The sequence below is a fragment of the Pezoporus occidentalis genome, unplaced genomic scaffold, assembly GCF_034315485.1.
Source record: "Pezoporus occidentalis ecotype Australia unplaced genomic scaffold, CSIRO_AGI_Poc_V1 ctg79, whole genome shotgun sequence".
Taxonomy (NCBI): domain Eukaryota; kingdom Metazoa; phylum Chordata; class Aves; order Psittaciformes; family Psittacidae; genus Pezoporus; species Pezoporus occidentalis.
In genome coordinates, this window is record NW_026916147.1 from 2,220,045 (window position 1) to 2,246,354 (window position 26,310).

General features: G+C 36.8%; 1 protein-coding gene across 4 annotated transcripts in view; it reads right to left on the bottom strand.

Moving 5' to 3' along the window:
* ARHGAP10 (Rho GTPase activating protein 10) overlaps nt 1–26,310 on the bottom strand; it is a 153,317-nt gene that overhangs the window by 57,616 nt on the left and 69,391 nt on the right. For 2 of the 4 annotated variants that reach the window (XM_062602770.1, XM_062602768.1), the window contains 10 exons: nt 25,584–25,713; nt 23,845–23,951; nt 22,375–22,469; nt 18,570–18,651; nt 17,407–17,449; nt 16,053–16,118; nt 9,356–9,430; nt 4,136–4,223; nt 2,712–2,770; nt 27–132 (listed from right to left, as the gene is read on the bottom strand). In XM_062602770.1, the coding sequence (XP_062458754.1) occupies nt 27–132; nt 2,712–2,770; nt 4,136–4,223; nt 9,356–9,430; nt 16,053–16,118; nt 17,407–17,449; nt 18,570–18,651; nt 22,375–22,469; nt 23,845–23,951; nt 25,584–25,713 (851 nt within the window). The remainder of the gene's footprint in view (nt 1–26; nt 133–2,711; nt 2,771–4,135; nt 4,224–9,355; nt 9,431–16,052; nt 16,119–17,406; nt 17,450–18,569; nt 18,652–22,374; nt 22,470–23,844; nt 23,952–25,583; nt 25,714–26,310) is intronic. The other 2 variants (XM_062602769.1, XM_062602771.1) reach the window with 2 other exon arrangements.

A 26,310-nucleotide genomic window follows, 5' to 3' on the forward strand; every position in this document is an offset into this window, starting at 1 on the left:
GTAGGATAGTGGTTCATAACACTTACTTTGCTAAATGTTTCACCAAAATTTCCAGCATTTCTTTGTTCTTTTCTGGGAGTTTATGGACCAAGAAGTGAACAGCATTAACTCGAGATTCTGGACTCCCACTTTCTATGGGACATAGAAACAAATAACTCAAAAAACAGAAATGCAATAAAATGCACAGAAACACAAAGCTTCTTCCACCCCTGCATGGAAACATACTGCGCACACCTTGCTTCACCATTTATGTATCTCCAAACATAGCAATACTGAACATATGTGTTTTGTTTTCACAAGTTATCTTGTTCTAGAATTATCAACTTATTTGCTTATTTCGTGAACTCATTTCAATCCACCTGCGAAAGAATGCTTTTGTTCATCTATTTTTAAAAATAGCTGTAGTTATTGTTTTGCTGCATTGGACTCATCTGCTTACAAATACAATGCAAGATGAGGAGTGATGTTACTGGGTGCCACAGGCTGAAACTGTACTACTTTACATTTTAGCATCATTAATTGATTATCCTCATCATTAGAATGCAGTTTTGTTGGTACTGCACAGCTAATGATACACAATTTCCAATGCAAGGTAGCACAAATTCAGTAAGACAACGCATGCAGAAAGTTCATATGCTCAGAAAGGAAAATCTAATGATCTCTGAAGACACAGAGGAACAATCACAGAAAAACCCTACTGATAGACACTACTATGATAAAAGGCCCTGAGTAACAACAGCATCCCTCTCTAGCACAGTACAGAAATAAAGTAAAAATAAGCAAGGAGCTATTTTTGTGTGTTGCGTGTTGAAGAACTTTGCCCCCTACAGGTTTCACTAGCACAGATGAAAACAGGCATCTGTAACACATTAAAATAATCCCTCTTCCTATTTCTCAAAGTTGTATTAAATCACAAAATGGTATCTCAGTAGTGGTTACAATGAGAGGAGTGGAAATATTTTTCTTGTATATAATACTGCTTAGTACAAGGTACCTAAAGAGAAAAATTTACAGCCTATTCTGAATGCAGCAAGTTTCAACACCAGGACCACTCACCAGATCCCATTTTACTCTAAGGCAACACTGATTGTTAAATGTATTTCATATAAAATACCGCCATATTTCTTCACTGCATATTGATTCTTTTTTTTTTCCTTTCCTCTTTGCATATTGCTACAGATTTTAGTGTTGTTTTTTAATTCTTTTGCAGTGAACACCCCTGCACAGATTTCAAGAAAATAGGCTACCAAAATGCAAAACGTTTAGCTTCTATTCAGCTAATCAAAATTCAGACAGCCAGAAAAACATAAGCCTTCTTTAAAGGAAGGCTATTTTGCATACATGCAAAATCACAAATTCTAATTAAAGACTGGCTAAGCAACTTAATCACAAGATACAGTCAAGACTTACATAGTTTCAATCTACAGGAACATATATCCAGAAAATAGAAAGGAAAACCTTTTAATTTTGGCTTTTTTTTTTCCTCCTAATAGTTTCAGAGGAAAGGATATTCCTTACAATTCCCAGTGTTGTTGGTTTTTTATAGCCAGCATAGGAAACAACACCGACTGCCTATTTTTAAGTATACCGTAACTCAGATCTGCAATGTTGATTAAGTTTCCCTCCCCACTACATGGAATCAACCCCTCTATAAAACTGTTTACTGCTTATGAACTCTGTACTATTTAAAACGTGTAACTTAAACCAAATTCCTTTATTGAAAGAGACAGTAAAAGAGAGAAAAAAATTAAATGAGAAACTGCTGGCAAAACTTCATAGGTCAAGAAATTATTTTAACACTAATACAAATGGGCATACTCACTATCTAGGTAAGTATGTTGAATTTTGTTTAAGCACTTGGTCTTCAGATGTGCTTTGGCAATGAATTTTATGGGCTAATTTTTATTTTGAATTAAAGAACACAAGTGAACACATTCTGCAGTCCTGGAAAGCCATAACAGCAATCTGAAGAAGATACAGCAATTGTCTTAAAGTTTATTTTAATTTTGCTTACCACAGTTTGCCAGAAGTGCTACAGGCTGGAATGAAAATCACCTAATATCTGTTTGATACTTCACCAAACTTTTTCTTGCACAGTTTCCCTCTATCCTCTTTCAAAAAAATTCCATGTACATTAGGTACCATACAACTGAACTACAATGCTGTTGTGCCTTCTCCAAGTCTCTATTTGAACTGCCAGAGCGTAATCTGGCCTGCTCTTGCCTTCTTCTATTAATGTATGAGGAACATTCAAGTCAGCCTGGATACAGAGCTAACAAGGCACTGAAAATAAGGGTCAGGCAGCTGTGCTTTAAGGATCCAAGTGAGCCTGAATTAGCGTATTTTCCTTCACTAAGCTTCATATTCTGTATAAATGAAAGCAAAAAAATATCACAATCTAAGTAGATGCTTATCATTACATTATTAAGGAAATAAGAATGAATGTTGACAATATCTATTCAAAAGTTTCCCATAAAGTCAAATTTGCACTATGTTAAGTCTGTCGCAACCTTGTCTGTCAATAGATACGTCATATATGATACATGCTAGAACTAGGTTAAAACCTACATATTTTTAAAACATTTATTATTTCTTATTCCTATGTTTTTATTGAGTTGAAGAATTTTTCTGAAATTGCATTTGCAGTGCACCCCTAAGGCCACAACAGTACTGTTAAGAAAAGCTTTCTGTAACTACAGTAATGTATTTACTGGCAGGAACAATGAATTCTCCATGCAACTCGTATGTCATCAGTGGCTCCGGAAGGCTTCTGTAAAACAAGGATGACATAATAAATTTAGCTGTATTCTGTTCCATCTGTATTTACCCTAAGTAGGAAACCTTTTTAACATTCAGTAGTATAATCCTCACACTGGAGGCAAACATTGTTACAGTGGCCTTTGAATGCAGTGATTTCCAGTGCAAATGTAAAACTTGGTATTACCAGAAAAACAAGACTAACTACATTCATCCATCTTCTGTGAGGTGAAGTGGTGCCTCCAGTCTATCATAAGGCACCTTTCCAAACTACAACACTGAGACTGTTTCTCAGATGAAGATTGTACACATATACTGTGTGATTAATTCTTCCTTAGTGTTTTTAAAATACAGAGAATCACAAGTCATTGCCTTACTGGAAAGAAATAAAGGTCCTAAAATAGTTAAGTTTGCTGCACAGCAGCCATCCACAAACCAAAATTCTAAGGCATTTCACATGGAAAAATTTAAACTCAAAACCTTAGTCATCAATGAAATACATGCTGAATAATGGAAATCAGAGGTAAAGCATCAGAGTTAAAACTTCCATTTATTAAACTGACTTTACTGATGTCTCTGAAATATTGGAGTAAACACTTGGGAAATACTACAGGTAGGAGATACTTCACCACGTGCTTTTTTTTTTTTCTTTCCTACTTTTTTATTTTATTTATTCCATAATATAAGAGACTCCATAAGAGAGACTCAGGTCATTTGCAACCCAAAACATTCTATTTTGATAACAGTTCTTTGGCATTCTTTAACAGTGGTTGCAGTAATACCATATTCAATAAAACCAGCAGATTAAAAATACTGTATTGGTGTTAACACTATGAAAGAGATACAGGAGCTCTGCAATCTATGTTCTTATGCAATTTAATAAAATATCTTGATCAGAAATCGGCCAAGCCATTTGAACAGAGAACGCATTTAAAATTCTTATTTTTGACATTCAAATATTATCACTATTGCACCTAGAATATCAGAACAAAAGCTAGAAGGAAGAGAAAAAAATCATTACCTTTCCCCTTTTCATTCTACTACATCAGAGCATAAAAATGCAAAAACTTTTAACTGTCTTAGCCCACTGTCAGCAACACTCTCAGCAAGTTCACTAACAATTCAGTTTTTTGAACCATCGGTGAAATTCTTACATATCTAACACAAAAATGTTTTGGGGCTTGTCTCACAGAACACAAGTATTAGTGTTGCCAAATTATTTTGCTTCCTCCAAGACAAATCACAAACATGTTACCTGCTCAAAATAAATCTCTATTCCAAAATAAAGGAAAAAATGTAAGTAATGTAGCTTAACACACTCTATAGGAGAATTAGATTATTATTCATAATCTAAAATATATCAATGGGACAGGCTTACCGCAGATATTGCTTCATAGCACTAGTAATTGTCTTCACTTCCCAATCTACAGAGTTTTCCAGGTCAACTTCATTGCAGGTTTTTGCATCTAGAAAATAATCAGAATGAGAAGAAACACATGAAAAAACAGAATTCTAAATAAGTATGCCCTACATGAACAGCAACAAAGTGAATTTGATCATTATGTATTTGCTCACATGAATGCGGAAGTAGTACGTCCTTCTTACTGTTAGTTAATAAGAAGACAGTATTGAAACATCCTTATGAATTCTATGCCTGTTTTGTTTGAAAAAATATTTACTGCTGATTTATTTTAGTGAAGAATTAAAAATCACTTTCATGTAAAAAGATCTCTCCAGCAATTGGTATTTTCACACATTTAATTAAACAAAGATTCACACAAACGCAGAAGGACGTACAAAAACAGTTCAGAAAACAGACCCATTAAAAGACCTTTACCAGGTTAGTTGAAAGAGTCTTACAACAAAACAGATCAAACTGAACAGTCATATGTCTGAATCAGGTGAAAGATTTTTTGACAGAATACAGAAAACCACACAGCACACTGGAATGTTTTGCAATCAAAAAAAAATACTTTTGGCCTCAAAACAGGAGGCAATAGCTAGTTCACATAGGATCACATGCTGCCAAACTAGCCCAATGTATTTGGTAACTTCAAGTGTCTGAGCTTCTGTTATTACTGCTACATGTTTCCATCAGTCACTACAGTAAACTACAGCAGCAGCTGACACAGATTACGTGTTGACCAGTTCATACAATTCAAAATTCATTTGTCACTTTGCTTGTCAGACAAATGACAGACACATTAAAAAAATCAAATTAGGATCCCTGATTAAAGGTGCAGTCCTTTTACTGGGACCAAATAATTCTGTTCTAAAGGCTGTGCCAAGCAATTATTTCTGTAACTGAATATTCTCCCTCATTATATCAATTATTTAAATCTCATTTTAAAATACAAGTCAGATAACATTTTCTTCTAAATTGTTCCTAGCCAACCACCATGCAAAATACTCAGGATTGTCTCAGGAAAGAGTTTATTTTTTTCCCTCTGTTTAGCATGTAGGTTGTTTCGGTGTTCAAATTCTTTTTGTTTTTTTTTTGTGAGAAGAAAACCTTTCTACTGAATTAATTAAATAAAAAACTGCCATCACATCAGAAATTAGTGAAATCTATGAGGATTTGGTTACTAAACCACTATGTTATATCTGTTTAAAATTAAAAAAAAAAAAAAAAAAAATCACAGCTTCATAATCATCAACCTCCTTTACAGTCAAAGTATGCACTCAAGTTTTGTGAAATTTGTTGATGAATTTGAGGAAGAAAACATGAAGCATCTTAGTTAGAAAGCAAATCTCTTAAAAAACAAAACAAAACAAACAAATAGAAGGTATTGCTGAAATATTCCATTGTCTCTTGGGGAAAACAAAACAAAACAAAACTGGTTCTGCCACCAACCCCAAACAATCGCTAGTTTGACTGCAGCAACCATTCAAACTTATAGCCTGCTTTTCATTTTTGGTTTATAGCTGTCCTACATTACTCTGTGCTTCACCACCCTCTATATCTGACTGTTCCTGCTCCATTTTCCCGTCTGCTTCAAACATCCCAGGCCATTATATGAACTGGAACTTCAACTGGGATTTCAAATATGACAACTAGTTTTCATGCTACTTGTTCACATAGCAGCCACTGTGCGCTGAATGGCAACTTTAAGCATATAAAAATAACTGTGCACATTTATGGAACACTTTTGACAGATCAGCTCTAAATTTTATGCAAATCTTTCTGACAATAAGGGAGCTAGAGTTTATAAAAACAGTCCAGTTCACTAAACTAGGTTAGGAGTAGACTCTGCTTTCACACGCAATATGCCCACTGTAGGAGTGTATGCATACTGTCATTTACTGCATATAAAATAATAAAAAATTCAGTATAGTTGTTTTGAAAGCTGCTCATTTTGAAAAGGCAGAAGTACCTGGAAGTTTTCTTCTCCAAAATGTTATGTCTGGCATTTTTCATGCCAGGCAGTATCAGAAATGAAACTCGAACTCCAAGTCCTTAGCAGTCACTTCACCACAATCAAGAGTCAGTATGAAAGCTCACCTATGTAGTAGTTTGTATGAAATTTACGTAGGCAGCTATGAAAGCTTGTATGAAATAAGCCACATCAGATCTATAATGTACATCACAGACAAAACAGGAATTGCTCCCTGATGCATTTTAAGAACTGAGCCTCCTGATGGCTGACAATGCATTCTGTATTGCTTATAATAGATACACACAACATGAAAAGTACTAACTGTATCCCTGTTCACAATGAGATATCAGATTAATGTAACATTTTCCCTCGAAAAGTAATGAATATTTTCCTTTTCAAATGCCTTACTTGAATTTAGATGAGATTACTGCTGTAAAATAGATCACCATAGCACAATAGCAGTTACAAGTAACTTCAAGGAATAAGTTAATTGCAAAATCATAGAATCATAGAATGGTTAGGGTTGGAAAGGACCTTAAGATCATCTAATTCCAACCCCCCTGCCATGGGCAGGGACACCTCACACTAAATTATATCACCCAAGGCCTCGTCCAACCTGGTCTTGAACACTGCCAGGGATGGAGCATTCACAACTTCCCTGGGCAACCTATTCCACTGCTTTACCACCCTAACAGGAAAGAATTTCCTCCTTATATCCAACCTAAACTTCCCCTGTTTAAGTTTTAACCCGTTACCCCTTGTCCTTTCACTACAGTCTCTAAAGGTGTTTTGGTTAGGTTTGGTTTTGGTTTATTTTTAAAGAATTGTATACTTAATTGCTGAGTCTCATTTTATAGAAGGCTTAGTTTTACTACATTTTTGCATTAGAAATGAAAACCTATGCATTCATAGTATTAGAAAAGTATATATTGGTTTTCTCATACTCTTGACTCTCAATGTACTTTCCCACATTTTACAGAAAATGTTCTGAAGAGACAAAACTAGATGCTATTATGTCTCTGGTTACCATTTGGAAAATTTTTTTTTGCACTTTGGGCCTTTCAGACTGTGAACCTCATGGTCAATGACAGGTAGCCTAAATACTTTGAAATCTTATCAAACATTTTAAAATACAGAAAGCTAATATGAGGGTTTGATGATTCTGAAAAGATCTTTCATAAAAGGCTATCGAAGAGTATACGCAGAGACAAAGGATTAAAGATTAATCAGTCATTTTAAATTCTCTGTACCTCTGTATCTCAAAAAGAAGCCCTCTTTATTCTACTCTGAGAACAGACAGATAAAGAGCACAGATAGGATCACTTTCAACAAACCAGTAGAAAAAGAGCACCTGCTTGCACCCTAACTTTTTTCTGTTCAATATTTTGCCTCATCTTGGTACCACTGTATTCTTCCTACTTCAAATAATATATGAATCTTGGGACTGACAGAAAATGTTTCTAATTTTGAAAAAGATAACTAAAAGCAGATGCTGGAATCCCCAGTAAACTCTTCCAGCTGCTACTGAACCACTGGCAACCTGAGTCTGTTTAATTTGGATACCACTAATGGCAACGAGGAAAATTTGCCTGCCAGGCCAGCACACCCAAGCTAAGCCAGTAAGTACAAAACTGAAAACATCTTATGATATCAAATGCATTTAATTGAGGCGCTTCGAGTGATAACTCATCATTTTTCCCTATGGTCAATAGTTAAAGATGGTTATTGTTTATAGAAGCTAACTCCAACACAGATAAACAACCATAAGAATCTGTTATAGATCAGTCATTTTTATTAATCCCAGCTTGCATTTCCAGAAAAAGTCATTTGCTGCAATAAATTAAAGATATAGGCAGGTTTATGAGCACTAATGGAGAACTTAAGGGTGCTGTTAATATTGATTAAAGTAAGATATCATAAATTAATATTTAGCAAGGTCATTGTGACAGATTGATATGACATGCAGGTCCTCAAGCCTGATGTCTTATAATTTCTGAAGAGACAGCCTGTTTGAAAAAATAAAGGAAGGAAAAGAAAAAGTTTTACAGGTGGCACTGAACTGACAGCAGCATATAATATAAAAGCGCTTTGTCATTCACATAATGTCTGGGGTAATGAAATGAATTCACTTTCTGGCTTCCTCCAGTTTGCAGTGCCAAAGAACACTGTGTTATCAGCACAGATGGAGCATGCATGGTTCTGGAGAAGAGCCTGGTGCAAACTGCAAACAAGCTTCTTTGCATACCAATGAATCCCTGAGAATCAGACCTTTGCTGTCAAGTGACAGGTTTGGAAGCTATAAAAACGAACTAATCCCAGTGGTCTTGTCTGACTGCATGTTCTGTCAGTGCTCAGGACAAGGAATTGGGAAACACGGCGCATCTTGCAGTCATAGCTACAACTTTGGTGAGAGATATCAGGCAGACAAGGGATTTCATCCAGGTGCCAATACTTCTATTTTCTTTCCTTTCCTCCCTCCCCTAGGGACAGCAGAGTGGCAAGAGAACTACAGTCACTGGGACTAAAGATGCATCAAATTTTCCAGAAAGAAAAGGGAGAAAAAAGTTTCTGAGAATAATTTTATGAATCAAAAAATCTAAATGCTAACTAGGTATAAGAGAGTCTAAGATGTTACCCACATATAAGAACTATACTACTAAGTTTATAAAAACAAATCCTTTCTCCATCTGTCTCCCGCCCTGGCACATAGTTATTATTAATACATGTATCACATTCCTCCTCTTAAACCAAAGAGCTCTTTGCCAGCAGGCTTAAACTAAATGTCTTCTTTTGCTCAGTGATTAGCTAAAGACACATAGGGGCACATACAACTGTATGTCTTAGACAAGGGAGAAGAAAGGTGGCAACTTCAAACAATGAAACAATAATCTTCAAACTTTCCTGAATTTGGTATTTTGGATTTTCTGGTCAGACCTGTCAACTTAGGCTGCTTCAACCCCACTTATATCAACCTTGCACAAAGCCCACGGTTTGCTCCTACATGTCCCATAGCAGTTCTATTCGTTTATTCCTACCAACTCATCTTGGTCTTGCTAACCCAGGGGAACTTGCAGTGATACGGAGTTTATTTTCATGGACTAAAGCAAACTAGTCTTGGCCCACATAAACAACAAGTACAGGCAGATGCTTTTAAAACTAAGTATTGACAGTAAAACAACATAAAATATTGAAAAAATGATATTTGTAAAATAGAGGCATACCCATCAACAAACTCAGAAGTCTCTGGACCTTTGAACTCACCCCCACAACTCTGTACAATCCTTGGTCATTTATACCTATTACACAAAAAGAGAAAAGAAAAAAAAGACAGAAGATCAACCTCAGCCAAATTTAGCATTAAAGCATTTCCCCTGGCAACAAATGCCTCAAAGGCAGTCAGCTGCGAGAACAGCATTATAAATAAAGTATTGCAAGAACCCTTTTGTTCTGCGTTTTTAAGATAAGTTCATGTTATGTTTTGATAAAGGTTTTGTGTACCTCAATTCCACTTCAGAAACTGGGAGTAGAAGCAAACAAGGACAAACCATTGCTTAGAAAACAAACAAACAGCCAAACACACACAAACAAACAAAAAAGAAAACAGATTTTTTAAATGACAGATTTTCAGATTTTTTAAATGATATTTTGGATACATCAGCATCTATATTCTAATAACACAAGAACTAAACCAACAACTGCTAAATTAAGATTTCTTTACTAAACTTAATTTTGCCTTCTTCCAAATATGTGGCTGACAAAAAGAGTTTGGATAAAGAAAAACTTGAGCCTATTCCCAGTCCTCAAAATCAATGCTTTTTCAAGTTCATAAATGCTTTTCATTTAAGATACAAGACCTTATTCCAACCCACTGTGGTACACTTACTAGTTATGTCCAGAGGCACCACTACAGGTTACTCAAATCAGTACTTCTCGGTGTGCTTGGGATGAACACAGATACCATAACCAGCATAATATCTTCAGTCCCCTACTCTAATTTCATGTGAACTCTGGATCACTTTCCTGTCATTCCTGTGTCCTTTCGTCCCACACACACTTCCACTGCTTTTGCCTTCCTTTACCACACCCCGTTTTATCCCCAGGGAAGCACAACTATGAAAATAAATTAAATGAAAATGGGAGGGAGAGAAGGAGTAGGCAAGGAAAAGGGCAAAATTAGGTATGCCTTTGTCTTTGCTGCATTGTTTCAGAGCCCACTTAGTGGGAGGTGAAATATTACAATCCTGAAGCCGACACAAAACGTTTGAGAGGCCACATAAATAAGTAGCCATCTACAGACACCACAGTGCTCTACCTCTATATTCATATTGGCCTGGAAGAGTAGAAATGCCACAAAATACCTGTGCTTTTAGTCCAAGGAAAATTTTTCAAATAACAGATTATGTGGTATTCTTATTCAAAATATCCTTCAACAAAGGAAGACTTGTGGAGAGTTCCCAGTTTCGATACCAAACTGTTCCAACCACAGCAGGAAAATTAAAACCAGTCGTATGAGAAAAAGTTTCTTCTAAAATAAATACTAGATGAAGTATGTAAAAATCATTAGCCTTTTAATGAATTACTGTCACACAACCATAATATACAGCAATAATTCTCAATGCGGTGGAGGGAACTTTGCATTTTCTACCTCTTACTGCCAAGCCTAGCTACATCTTTTCCTTCTTCTTTCATCCCCTTCTCTTCCTCACACAATCTGCAGATTCCTTCCTGTTAGCACTGCTCCATCCTCAGTCCCAATGGGAAGCTGACTGGCTATGTCAGCAGCTCTTAATTCTCTTGGTTGCTCAACCTGGGCAAAACTGGCCCTCTTACTTCCCCGGGCTGCAGGCACCACTGTAATGATGCTGTCTCAAGCTAGATGCCATGTTCAGAGCTTGCTCAAATTAACAGAAAAAGCCAGATCTCTATTATTTCATCTGTGGTCATCAAGACCCACAATACTAGAGTATGTTTGCAGTTTAGCTGTGCACAAAAGAAAGAACCACAAAAAAGCAGCCATGTGGCCACAACACCATTCTTCTCAAAACCGGAGGTTATCAACTCAACCAAGTAAGTTTTCTAATGATCATGTCACAGCATGCTATAGACCACTTAAAGAATGTCAACACTACAAAATAAAGCAAACCCAAACACCACCATAGTTCTTGATTCACTCCAAACAAGGATGAAGCAGGAATCTGTCCTGAGAGCAGCAATTATTTTTTTACTTCCAATTTCTCAGAGATGTCCAGGAAAATTCTGGTACAAAAGTAACACCAAGCTTTAAATGCTCTGCCAAAATGCATCACACTTTTTTTTTTTATATACAATATCCTCTACTACTTTTAGTACCAGAGAAGAAGCCTTCTGCATCATATGCAAGAAGCTAAAAAGCTGAAGAAATACTGTCACAGTCAAATACAGCTCAGCTTTTGCTTATCTCAGAGGTTGTTTAGTAACTTTCCCTGCTTCTGACATTAAAACTAGGGGGAACCAAACTGTGCTGACCCCAAACATACATTTATGGGCTTAAAAATAATTAAAGGCAAGCCACAGAAACTACTACTCAATATTAAAACAGACCTGATATACAAAGGTCTCTGAAATGATGGCAGTATTGAAACCAAAACAATCCTCCAGCAATAATCATGAGTCTGTGATAGCAATTATCAGATAATTGATCAGTTTCAAATTCATCAACCTGAAAAAAGCACAGCTAATTGCTACCAGACATCAAGAAGTGCAAAGAGGAATTAATATTTCAACACAGTTCTAAATTATACCTTTAAATGTACCTTTAAATGATGTTTAAAATATACAAACCTGGTTTGAGACAGTACCATTTCTGTTTTAATCTGCACATTTCAGATCTTTAGAGTATCCAAGACTGATAATGCTTGGCATTTACAGAACACAATTGACAAGATGACTCATTGCAGGGAAGAGCTTACCACTGATTAAAACGTTGAGGGGTTCAGATGCTATGTCTGCCGACTCAACCAGTCACTATTAGCAAAATTGAGCAGTAAAGCCCCATGGCATAATTTCCTTCAGATTTACATTATCTCAAGATGTTTGGCTGTCTGATACTGGAATTTGGCATAGGTACATGATCTGTGAAATATGCTTACAAAAATAAGGTACTGTAAATAAAACAGGAATTTATACTATTGTAAGCAAGGTATGTAGGGAAGTTTACTTTGTGGCTGGCACTGTACATGGGGCTGACACAGACTAGTAGAACAGCTGCAAATACAACTTTTTATAATTGAAGTGCATAGTACAGAAACAGCTGTACAAGTGACACCCTAAATTCAAGGGACTGCCACTTTGTTTGGTATGTGAAAAGGTTTTCTACTTCCTCCTCACCATCTTTTTGTCTCATGAGCAGAATGGACAGACAGCTCAATGCTGCCATCTCTCTCTGCAGCTCAAATTAGCAGCTCTGGTAGCTGTAAAATCAAGACAAACACCTACCACATCCTCACAGAAGGTACAACCAACTCCTTGCACACAAAAACATGCACAATCTTTACTACCAGAACAAACAGCCCTTTGATGTTTTTATAAACTTTTATCCCGTTGCATAAATTAAACACTAAAGAATAAGAATTAAAATAAAATAAACTGAAGAATCCCCAAATGTTCTCTGAAGAGACAAAACACAGGTGTGCATGCAGCCAGCATCGTGTTTAGCATGTGAGAGACAGGCTGCCTATCTTGATGCCTCAGCATTTCTTATCGGGTAAAGCACAGCCAATGTCTGACAAGACAATGCTGAATCAGAAGCTTACATGCATCTTAATCAAGACACTGCCTTCAATTCTTCTATTCATTCAGAGCAAATAATTTCCTTCTTGGCTTTATAAAAGGGAACTTAACTGAGAAAAAATGATCCAGCCATTGACAAGTTTATGTTCAGTATCTCTGCTACACTCTTCTCTCTCCGAATACCAGACTTTTTCTGCTATGACATGACAAGACTATTCTCAGTTTCCACCCACACTAGACTGTCCTCTCTTTCCACCCACGCCAACCTCACACCCATTATGATTAAAAGAGATAAAAACATGGCACACAAGCACAGTCTCTGAAGAGGCATCTGTCCTGTTTTCTTCTGCCGAACATAACTTGCTTTGATGTGTTATCATTAAAGTAAAATAATCAAGTAAAAACTGATTTAAGAACAAGCATAGATATAAAATCTGCAATCTGAAAGACGGATTTATTGTCTTCATTGTACAACTATTTGGCCAAACCTTTATGAGGCAAACAACTGAACGTCCTCCTAGCCCTCCATTTGTATAGTTCAGCAGATGTCCTGCAGAGCACAGAAACTGATCCTTTAGGAATGCTTCAGTTAGTCTCTTGGATGAAGTCAGGATTTTAGTTAGTCTTGTTTATTTAAGAGCATTTAAAAAAAAAAAAAACGCAGTTGATGTTAAGTTCAGCATTAGGTAAACAGAAAATCATCAACAACTGCTTGAAATACAGTGGATGAATCAATTTCATTGAAACAGAGCTATGTGGATTGCTGAGTTCCTGGAAGGTAGCAGTACCTCACCTAAAGCCATTCTTGAAGCTCTGGAAAAATAAATATTTATTGAATACTGACTTTATTTTTCTAAGTGCTCCCCAAACCAAAATTAATAGAAAAAAAAATCAATTTCATTTTTAATAATTACCACAAGGCACTATTGACTGCAGGTCTTACAAAGGCTGTGTGCAAGGAATAGTGAAGCTGCAAGGTCTCCAAAGACAGAAAATACTGCAGCTAACTTTGGTAACTTTAATTCTCTTCCAAACTACACTTCAGGGCAGATCCCGCTACAGGGACATGTGCTTCTAGCACATGAAAGTTTATCATCTGTTCCAAACAACAGTATTAGGTGAGCTTACACATATATTTTGCACTATCTTACATACACCTAAATCACAGAATCATATAATGTTTTGGTTTGGAAGGGACCTTAAAGATCACCTTGTTCTAACCACCTGCCATGGGCAGAGACACCTTCCACTAGACCAGGTTGCTCAAAGCCCCATCCAACCTGGCCTTGAACACTGCCGGGGACGGGGCAGCCACAAATCAATACCTAAAGGACATGGTGGACTTGAACCACCACTCAATTTAACCTACCCACCCACAGTGAGAAGAAATCACGTATCTACCCCATTTTTCCTAATAGCCATTTCATGAAGAAAGTGCTCACAATTTTTTCACAATCATGTTCTTGTTTCACTTTTACAGCAGATTATCAAAGAAAGAAAAGAGACACTACTTAAAGAGAACTATCTGAACACACAGTAAACTCCACACTGCTTTCAGTAAGCATGACTCATAAGGTATTGTAAGGTAGCTGGTCACTGTGCTACAGAACAAAACCAGCTTTTCACTACGTGACCACATGCTACCCTTTTCATAAAATCTGCTTCATCCACTGCAAAGAGAAGAGATCCAGTCTATTTCAAAGTGGGATTCTGCAGTGAAGGCAACTTATCTGTAGGATGCCAGCTTTATCTGCAGTATTTCCCAGCTGAAATATTCAGATTGTAAATGCCAGTAACTGAAATTTTGAAGTGATGAGACAGGCAAACCCTATTTGAAAAATATTCAAAAGAACAGAATGAACAAAAATAACACCAGACAGAATATGGTCTAATCTGGAATAACATCTTTAATGCATCACACAGGACTGATAACAAAAAAGGCCAAGAGAAAAACGATTTCAGATAGTTCTTGCTGTTTAAATGCTAAATTCTCAGTATCATGGAGGCTGATCGTTCTTACTAATAATATTGTATAGTAAAGTGCATACATGGAAGATACAGCTTTTAAGTAAGATCCTGCATTGGCAGGAAGTGTCAACAACCCATTCTTCTTTTGATTTATCTTATTTAAGCTGGACTGGGATACAGGAAAAAAAGATACAAATATTTTACCCTGTGCAATGCTCAAATCTCTAGAAAAAAAAAGATATAAATCCTAAAAAATCATCAATCTCCCTTGGGAGAAGTGAAGGAAGGTCAACAATTTAGGAGAAAAACAAAATCTACACGGAGCAATTTCAACATCTCTTTTAGCAAACTAAGGAATACACCATCAACAAGTACCTATTTTCATATCCATCTCTTTTTTTAGAAAAAAAAAAAAAATTACAGCTAAGCAAGCAGGTTCTCCACACAATACCATATAAAACACAGTGAGCCATAGTGTCGCTGGTCACCTCCCATTTCAGCCTGTCTATTGCTTTCTCCTCACAGGGCAGCAATATCAAAAGCTGATCATACCCAGTGGCCAAGTTACGCAGAGTCTGTGACACAGCCTCTCCACAACCATAATCCCAACTGCCTCTTGAAAATTATCTGCATACTGACCTTTCTGTTCTGTCTCCAATTTTGGAGACAACAATGAATATATGAAATAGTAAATCTGATAGCATCTTGTCCCTGTTGCAAAACAAATTCCACCAAACAAATTCCAACAAATTCACTTCCCTGCTCAGCTCTTGTTCTTCTAAGTGACTAAACAGAAAAACTCCACTCAAAGTCCACAAATGGATTAGTAAATCAGTCTGTTTCAAAAGCAAAACAAAGGTACAGAAATCGCCTACAGGACACAGGGATTTTTCTCAGCTGCTTTGCACAAACATTGGCTTCCTTTGTCAAGACAGTGCTATTACCCCTTCAAGCAGTTCTTGAAAACACATTTCTTGAGGGAAAGCCTGAAGAAATTACAAATAGAAGAAATACTACAAATGACTGGAACTGGACAGAAGGAAACTCCTGTCGTGGTCAGTGTAATATCTACCAAGTTATGTCTTTCCCAGATATCTCCAGGAGACTGGATCACACAGGGATTCTTCAAAGAGCAGGCCAGCTGCTCCACCCTCTCCACAAACAGGTCGAATTGATCATTACCTCGTGTTTCAACAGCACTGATGCACTTTTTGATGATGGTGAACCCCATCTTATCCAACTGCGCACCTACAAGGGGGAAAAAAAAAAAAAAGAGCTTGAAAAGTTGTAAAGCACCAGTAGAATTACTGTCCCTCACTCAAAAATAAGGCTGGACTTAACTGCATAACTAGGGCTTCTCCAGCAAAACTGTAAATATTCTGGAATGGGAATACTTGATCACTTTTTCTAGAGAAAATTCATTCCCCTTTTCTCTTTCACAACTCTGCCTAGCCCAAGAAAAGGCTCAATCTGGTGGTAATGGCTTCACTGAATCTGTTCACAGCAGCACCCTTTGAAGAATGGGATCTCTGATTAGGTACGCATGTTGGCAGATGCAAAATGGAATTTAACAGTACTTGCTGCAACATCGACAACATCTGAGAGAGTTAACAAAATGGAACGAGGAAGTACTTACAAAGAAAAAAACATAATGATCAACAGCAGGGCTTTTACTGAGTCCTACCCCAAGCCAAAAAATTCCCACACTAGATATGGGACACATGTATATCATTTCACAGCAGCTAATGATCTGACTGCACAAAAGCAGATGTATTAACAGGACAACATCTGAGTTCCAGAATTCATCTGTTGTTCCTATCTTATTCTTCTTCTTTTTCACATCAAAACTTCATTTGAAGGCTTATATTGCAAAACTGCCCTTCCCCCAAACATCTGGCCTTCTTGCTCCTGGAGACCTGGTCTTGCACCACAAAAATAAATATCGTTGGAAAAACTTTTATTAACAACACCAGGATCCAGCTTCAAGCAATAATTTATAATAATAATTATTAAAAAAAAACAAATTCCCTGATAATGCAAGAACTGTTTTCACTCATACACTTTGCTAAGAGAAGAAAGCTAGCATCATTTAAAGAAAGACATCTTCTCTACTCCCATATTATGGTTTACATTTTAAATATGCTCAGTCAGGTTTTATGCTGACCATTATGTCGTCAGCTGTGATTGCTTTTAAAACCATACTTATGTGTTCTAACAGATGTGTACACACAATCTGGATTAGGAAATGTGATGCATTTACATAGAAATTAACTCTTTTTTGAGTCAATTTCCAGGATAAATTAGCAAAATCAGACTGTTTCTGTAGCTTATGTCCACTCCTACAATTCTTACATACGTACTAAACTGAGTTACTGGAAAACTCATTAATTACAAAATCCACAAAGTATACTCAAAATCTGAGATTAAAAATAAAATATTTAATTATGTTAGATCCACAGAAAAAACATTTACTTTTGCCTTTCTCAGCTGTAAAATGTTAACAAAAACCAGCTTTAATAGTAATTCAAATACTTACTTCCCTCTCGTTTTGCATTTGCTCTATTCGTATTGATGAACAGCTAACATAAAAAGAGTAAAAAGACAAATTATTTTAAAGAATCTTAAGAAACCAGAAACCATACACCCCCAATCTTAATGCCCAATAGGCACAAATAGAGTTGTTTACAGTTAGAAAGTATCACCTCTAACAACAACAGCTCTAACAGCAGGACCAGAGGTCTGTGCCCCCTCAGAAAGTAGATAATTGCACTTTTTAAGGATGTAAATACAAAAACCAAAGAAAAATCTCAGTCCCCTGGGGAGCAGAACAATCTCGGTTGTTAGCATAGCCACAGAAATCAACTGTGATTTACATGCTCCATGTTCCTATGTTTCTCTGCAGTTTAGTTCACCACAGTTCAAGTTCAGTCAGTTGTGAACTGCTTTGACAAATCCTGGGAATTACATCCCAGCCTAGCATTCCCAGAAGGTGTAAGAAGTTTTAAGCTGGCTGAGTGCACCTCAGACAACATCTGATGGTAATAAACAGATGTGCAGATGAAACAAGAATTTTACAACAATGTCAGTAAAGCCTACTGCTAAAATCCCCAGTAGCCAATTACCAGGGACAAACATATGATGTGACCCATTATTTTTGGCCTGCAAGACAAGTATTTATGATTGTAAGATTAATCTGTAGCATGTTTCAGTTCTGCAGTTCAGACTCATTTCCTGATGTAAACTAGAAATTAAGCAAATTCAAGTACAACTTCATTCCCACTGACAAGGATTTTTTAGATTCAGCTTAAAAAAAAACAATAATAATAATAATACCATAATAATGTAACTCAGGCAAGTCTTGTCACTGGAATGTAGCATGTCAGCATAAGGCTAAGTACACATGGTTATATTAGACATTCTCTAGAATACCAATAACATCATTGTGATGGGAAAACATTTATAAAATCAATGCTGTCCTTACAATGAAAAATTTCTGCTATTAGCATTAGCAGTTACCTACACCAAACTTTACCAAGTTACTCGCCTCTCCTGAATTTTACTTTTATTCTTTCTTCATCGAATCTACCCTTTTGCAAACTACATAATCTCAGGTTACTAAAGTATAAATGGGATCAGGAAGCAGGGTGCAAGAGAATTTCTCCAATACACCATAGACAGATATAAAATAAAGACTCTTACAGCTTCTTTTCCATCCAAGGCTTCCATCCACAGCTTCCTGTCTTCCTCAGAAAACGCCTGCATGGTCACGGGAACTCCAGGCCTGCAAATGTACCAGCCACACAGAGTAATTGTATTCACCAGTGACTACAAAGTCTACCACCAACAAGCAAAAACCCATTATCCTAAAAGTCAGGCTTGTTTTATTTGTTTCGTTACTGAACACTACTCACCTTAAAATACAAGGTATAGAACTGATACATACAGTAGGTGATAACAGAGGATAGAGAGAAATAAGGAAAGTGAATGTAATCTGCAAAACTATCTGAAATAACTCATTGTTGATAGCTTGTTGACCCCAACACTTGCTGTGAGTTCCTGCATTTTCTGAATTCTAAACAAACTTGCTCTTGCGTTGCTGTTACAGAAAAAAATGGCTTTTGTCAACTTACCCAATATGCAGTCTTCAGTTTTAGAGCAGTGACAATTATTACAGTTTTTTGGTAAATATCTTTAAAAAATAATCAATTCTTAATGCAGTATCTCATTACAAAACTCTACTATCATAACTTCCTAAAAAGCAGGGATGAACAACTGTGGGATGCAGGGATTAGTGAACAGAGATTAACACAAATCTACTTTTGTGATTATGTAACAGGAAACTAAGAAGAGCAACTGTACACTATGCTGAACCACACAAAGCAAGGAGAGTTAAAAGCAGAACAGGTTATTTGGGTAATTATTTTTCTGCCAATTAAAAAAATAGTTGTACTCAGCCTGCCAATACTTTTGGCAAATTTGTAAATCTCATTATATAGAGATGGATAGAAACAGAGAACTAATTCGTAACATTCTCTCTCTCTCTCTCCGCCTCTCTTTTGTATTAAATCTATTTTCAAATACCAAAATAGCTGTAGAGGGAAATGTTATATCTAAAAGCAGCAACACAGAAGAAACCAACACAAATCCCACTTTTACTTAAAACTGCAACAGTCTACACACCATATTTTTACAACTAGAGAAATTTATAGTTGGTTTTCACCTTGCCTTAAATTTTATCAAACCACACAATTTAATTGCAGCGTAAAACTCAGCAGGTACAAATACCTTCTGCTCAAAATCTCTTTTCGGATGCCATGTGAGGACAAGGCATATATACACCCTCTAGCAAACCAATCTAAACTCAGGAGACCCAACTATAACTTCGGAAAATGGCAGCAGCCTAGCAAGTCATTCTCTTTTTATCAGTTATAGAAGAGGAAAATATTAAGCCATGAAACTGGTATCTCTTGCTACTCTCAGTGACAGACACTGAGCTCTTACAGTGGGTCAGGGAAGCTTTGCCCTAATTTCTACAATTAATAGCCTTTATGACTAGAAGAAGCTAATACTGGTATTAGAAGTAAGAGTAAGCAAAGCAGCTTCTCATGCCACGCAAGCTTTTTCCAATGCAAACTGGTCTGCCAGCAGGGCAGAGCAGCAATCATCATAAACATGCAAACTTAATCACTCGGTAGGGAAAAAATACCCTTAGTAATCAGCTAAGTTAACAAAAAGAAAAAAAAAACTCACATGCTGATTTTGGTTTTTTCTTGTCTGCTTTCTCTTACTAGTTAAAACGAAAATGAAACAAGTTGCTTTTATGAAGGACAAACTCCCCTTTTTTCGCTAAATTTGTAATTGTCAAGGTATCAGAATATCACCTAGAGGCTGCATGAAACATTATTTGTCTTCAACTTAAAGTCAGAAGAGATAAAAAAACCTTCTCTCCTCCTTGTCCTGTATTGGTAAAATTAAAATCCATGTATTACTTCAGAAAGATAGTGCTCTTTATCAATAGAATGTCTTTTTGCTACCCCAAAAGACATCTGCTGTCTCCTTAAGATTTAAATTTATCTCCATTTATCCTAGTCACCATCAACTAACCATGATGAAGTACAAAAACCAGAAAAAAACATCTGTCTCCAGAGATTTAGCCATGATTCTAGCACTCTCAGAGCTTCTAGTCATAGGTATCAGAATTTAAAGAAAAAAAAGAATCTTGGCTTTCTTTTTAAAAGAAAAATTCACAAATACTCATCCAGCTCCAAACTATGCTCAAGTCACACACAAGGCTGAATACTGTCTACTGAAAAGATCTTCCTAAAATTTTACAATCTTGCCTACTTTCACAGCAAAGGAACAAAGAAAACCCCTCAGCCAGCCTTCAATCTGTATGTTATTTTTTAACTTGGACAAGCCAAGGGATAAGTATGCCCTGCGCTGATACCAAGGAAACAAGCTAATGGCCTGCAGCACAGAGCTAATCTCCATGGGAACATCTCAGTACTACACACATATATTATTAAAAGAAAAATGTCTGGTATCAAGGTCACAGTGGACCAGTTTGGTCTACTATAGTTGGACAGAAAGATGGATTAGATTTTTCCCACTTTTACCAAAGACACTGAAAAAAAATATTTTGCAGGATCAAGGAAATACTGCTCTCCATCCATCTCTTTTCAAAGTCCAGATACCCTACTGAACAGAGATGACGCCCAGAGGAGGTTTAACTGATGTTTCTCATGGTACTTTTTTAGCAACTTTATCAGACTTTGGTCAAAATCTGTTATTGACACTGACCAACCCACTGACCCAAGAGGAGCTGATGTCAAAAGTATAAATCTTCACTCCCTTTCTTACTGTTGGGACACAGTGTTAGAATAGCTAAGCCACATCCTGCTCAAAACAAAAATGCAATTTCAAACCATGCTGTAGACCTGTGACAAATGCCACCCAAGTCATGAGTACCTTGTCATCTGCCAAGAGAGAGGGAAGTTTTCAGATGCAACAGGAGTTTCACATTCCTTTGCCCATTGCTTATTAGAGAAACAGGCATGCCTCAGGCAGGCCAGTCTGACTGGCCATGCAAGCCAAGCATAGCCTCTGACCTAAGACTGTGCATGTGCATATATGATCCTTATCACAGACATATTTGCAGACCACCAGCAATCATAGGACAGAGGGGCCAGACAGCATTGGCCACACTGCATTTAAATTGAAGTGCACTATGAATTTGATTGGAAAAAAACCCAAAACCTACAAAAATTGAAGATCTACTGCATGATAAATTAGAATATAATTTAATGTTGTAAGTAAGGAGCAAATGTGCTGGTTAAAAACAGCTCAGAAGGGTTGGTTGCAACAACTCAGCCAACAGTCCACTAATTCATATCTAACATCTAATGATAGATATGATCCTGTTCTGCACAGATACAATCTGCATCAAAAGAACATAACCTTACTACAGCTGCATTTATTCGCAGTATCCTATTAAGTTGGATTCTCTCATCTTCATTAATGAAGGAAAACTACAACACTGACAAAACTGTAAGACATTGTAAGATCCTTTTAGTGAAATAAATGAGCCATTCTTCTCTTTTTAAATAAGGCAACCAAAAAAAAAAAACAAACGACTGCATGAATTATTAGTGCGATCATAGTCTTCCACTACAATTATGCATACACCCATTTAAGCCATGTTTCTTCACTAGGATAGCTGATTTTTTCCTATGCCTCTCTTTTATGTGAGTTCATAAAATGTAGACATTTCAATTTAGACCCTCCCTACTTCTGCTACACACAACTGAGGTAAAATCCAGTAAAATCCATGGCAGTGCTTGCCTCCTCCTCTATCGACTACTTCCCATTGGCAGAATGGCCCATTTGGCAATGGTCATTGGCAGAATCACCATTTTAAAAATAAGAACAAAGCACAACAGTAATACTACAGTAACGTTAACTACTACTTAGGAAGAGTCCTTTCCAGTGTGTTTCATGAGCTTACCTGTCTGAAGCTTCTAAGTCAAAACAGAATCGCCTGTCTATAGTATCTATATTTCTTTTGGTACAATAGGTAAGGACAAAGAGTTCCTCATCACCCTGTGAAAAGAAAGAGGTTTTTATATGTTTGACCACAGTAATTTAAACTAACAAAAATATTTTGCTACAAATATCTTGCATATGTTACAATATATGCACACAATGAGTCCCATTTTATGGCAAAGAGCGATCCTTTACTATCTTTTATCTGGTTTACAGAACCAGCCCTTTCTTCAAGATCAGCCAACACTAGAATCATATTTTATCCGTAAGTATTCAGAAATCCAATAAACTCATCTGTGAACGCTGCATGAGTTGTACCGGATTTAATCAGGATTCACTGTAGATTTTAATTATTTCTTGTCTTTGTCAACATCTCCAGACACAGGAGGTTGTCACTGAAGGAGTAATCGCATTGTGTGGGTTTCAAAAAGGGAGATCTTTTAATATAGCAAAAATGGCTTCATAAGCTTTTTAGAATGCCGAATGCTTAGACACACACTATATTAACTAAAATGGCTTATTATAATTAGAGTAAATCAGGATAAAAAATTTACAGAAGTACTGAAATGATTAAGGAAGCCAAATGCCACTAATTTTCAGTATGGCAGATTTTCCACAGTTTTTGAAAGATTCTTCCAAAATCAATATATTTGTAAATACACGCAGCCCTCAAAACAATGAAAGCCATCTCCCCTCTGCATACTAATAGGATATAATACCCTGATAAAGTTCCATGATTTTCTAACCGAATTTGAAGATAGGGCAGGCTGTACATTAACAGGAATACTGACTCAAGCATTATTTTCCATCTTTGGAGATCATTTTTCCTTGCAACAAAATGCATTTCATCCATATTAATGCACTTATTTAACACATTATCTCTGAAGGTGCCGAGTGCCCTCAATTCCCAATTATTTCAACAGAAATTAAAGCCATTTAAAGATCAACAGTCTTGGGTCTTGAATATTTCAGATGCTATTAAAGATATCTGAAATTACATTCAGTTGTCAGTACGAATTATATTCCTATTAAAATTCTCCATTCTAGTCCCTCTTCTAGTATTTAAATCTCTGGGAGAAAAATTGGATTGAAGCATGTAAGAAAGAAATTTCTAAGTCTCTTATAGTTTCCTGATTTATAGTTTAACAAGTTTAATGCCTCATGGATAAACCAGATCTCAAATGGTGAAACACTGCATTTTATCTGTACCATGGTTCTCTGGTCTTCTAAAAGGAAGCAATTGAAAAGTCTGCAGAATTCTTATCTATTCATCCATCCATTACTTCAAGTTAATGTCCTTAAATGGCAGACTGAATAGGATGAAGGAGAAAAAAAGCAGTAGAGAGGGAAAGTACTTGACACATCTTATCTGACACATCCTCTGATCTTGATAAAGGGCAAATATAAGAGTAGAATATAAAAATATACTTACAACTTTTCCTCCTGATCTGTGCTCAAATGGGATCATGGAGAACTTCTTTGTCTCTTTTCTATACGTGCAATAGTGCTTCACCCAACTGGAACCAAAGGGAGCAGGCCCTACATAACACAAAACCATTAAACAGTAGGTACTTTTTCCAGTTCCCGTGCTTTCTTCTCCTGCTTTCCAAAATGATATTTAAAAGTCCCATTTAATTCCTAATGCAGTATTTAAAACAAAGGTATGGATTTAGAATGTAATCGAAAGCAATACAAATGTTAACCAGTGCTTACTATTCTACAAAGTGATACATGTATTTCACATTTATGCTTAATGACAAATGGAAAAATATTTGTCTCACTGGTATAGACAAAATAATTTTCCCCTACAAAATAAACATCCCTTGGAAATTTTATTTAGGCAGATCATGGAAACCTAGTTTTACACTTGGTAACTTGAGCTGTAGATTAACACAAGCTCTACATGACCTGCTGATGAAGGTCTGATCCCATTTTCTGACACCAAGTGCACACCCTACACCCACTTACTTACAAGCCCAGCCCCCTTGATAGAGATTTGCATCGTAATGTTAACTGTTAAAAATTGTATTCTGATCCTCTGTATCTCCTCACTTCTATTAATTTACTTTTTCTAAAAAGAAAAGTCTGCTAAGGGATCTTCAGCTCTGAAGGACTCTGGAGAGTATCAGAGAAGCCCTTCTACAAATGGCTCAAGCTAACACAGGATTTCACTGCTCCTAATACAGATAGTTGGACAGTCTCACTGCCCTGCTCCTCCCCAACTCAGCTTCAGGTATACTCATCTCTCCCAAATCCTTTCAGCTGATTCCAAAACTCATTATGACCAAGACCAGTGAACTGATCTCACAGAATAATGATTTTTTTTTCCTCATTTTTTACTGCTAGTTCTCTTAAAACTTATTTCCGAATTATGTAATACCAATATTACCATCAAGAATGTGGTAGAGACTTCAGTTTGTGAGCATTTGACAGAAGTCTTTACTTAAACAATAATCAATTAAATATCATAAAAGTAAAATCATCAGAATAAGCAAACTTTCTATAAGGGCACAACTGAAATACACAAATTTATGCAAAATGTTTAATTAACAAAAAGGAAAAAAAAAACAAAACACAAAAAAATAAATTACTCTGTGGCCATTCATTGAGGGCTAAGAGCTCTGCCATTTATTTGGCTTTCTTACTAGAATGAGGAAGACTGATACAAAGCATTGACAAGATACGATTTGTGTGACATGCACCTTCCACAGCAAGATTTTCAACTCTAGCTTCCTAGTATATAGCCTGCTTTATTTGACTCCATGATCACAATTAGGTAATGAAAGCATGCCACTGAATCAAGGAAATGACAGTCAATTTCATCATACTAGACTGGCCCAATTTTCAGAGGTTAATTTGACAACTCATGTTGTTAACTACAACAAATGTTTGACAGTCCTAGTGGAGGTCATTAGTAAGGGATTAAAAATAAAATTAAATACATCCTTTGGTCAAATAAAACTTCTCTTAATTCAGTCACCTTTGCTAAGAACTGACACACAGCATCATGCTCTTTTTATGAGCCACAATAACACTGCCATTAAAGGCTTTGAACATCTACTTAGCTGTTTGATAAATTGTAGATTCTTTACATACTCATGTTACCTGTAGAAATAAGACTTGCCTATATGCACAATATGGGCAGTAGAGGAATACAAAAATGCACCTTACTTTTTTCCTGTACATAGAGATAGCCTTCCATTGTGAAGTGATTTGCTCTCTTATGTTCCTGTGGATTTCTTCTGATCTTGTTCATGAGCTCCTCTACCTCTGACCTTGTTCCTTCAAAACGATTTCGTGTCTAAAACAAGACAGCAAAAACCCATTAGTAGAAGAGAAAGTGGAAGAAAAACTTACTCTTCCTGACAAACAGGAGTTATAGTAGCTTAGTTTGTGTAGCAAAGTTTTGGTAGCAAGGGGACTACAGAGGTGGTTTGTGTAAAAAGCATCCCCCTATTCCCAGAAGAGCCAATGCCAGCCAGTTCCAAGACTGACCCCTTCACTAGCCAAGGCTGAGCCCAGCAGCAGCAGTGGCTGCTCTCTGCTATCCTCTGGGATAACAGAGTTAAAACAGGGGGAATAAAACTGTGCAATTGCAGCCAGACAGAGGAATAAGAACATGACAGGGAAACAGCTCTGCAGACACCATGGTCAGTGAAGGAGGGGAAAGAGGTGCTCCAGGTGCTGTAGCAGAGGTTTCCCTCCAGCCCATAGTGAAGACCACGGTGAGGCAGGCTGTGCCCCTCAGGCCATGGAGGATCCCACACTCGAGCAGGATGCTGGAAGGAGGCTGTAAACCCTTGGGAAGCCCACTCTGGAGCAGGATCCTGGCAGGACCTGTAGCCCTGTGGAGAAAGGAGCCGACACTGGATAAGGTTTGCCAGCTGGACTTTGTGAC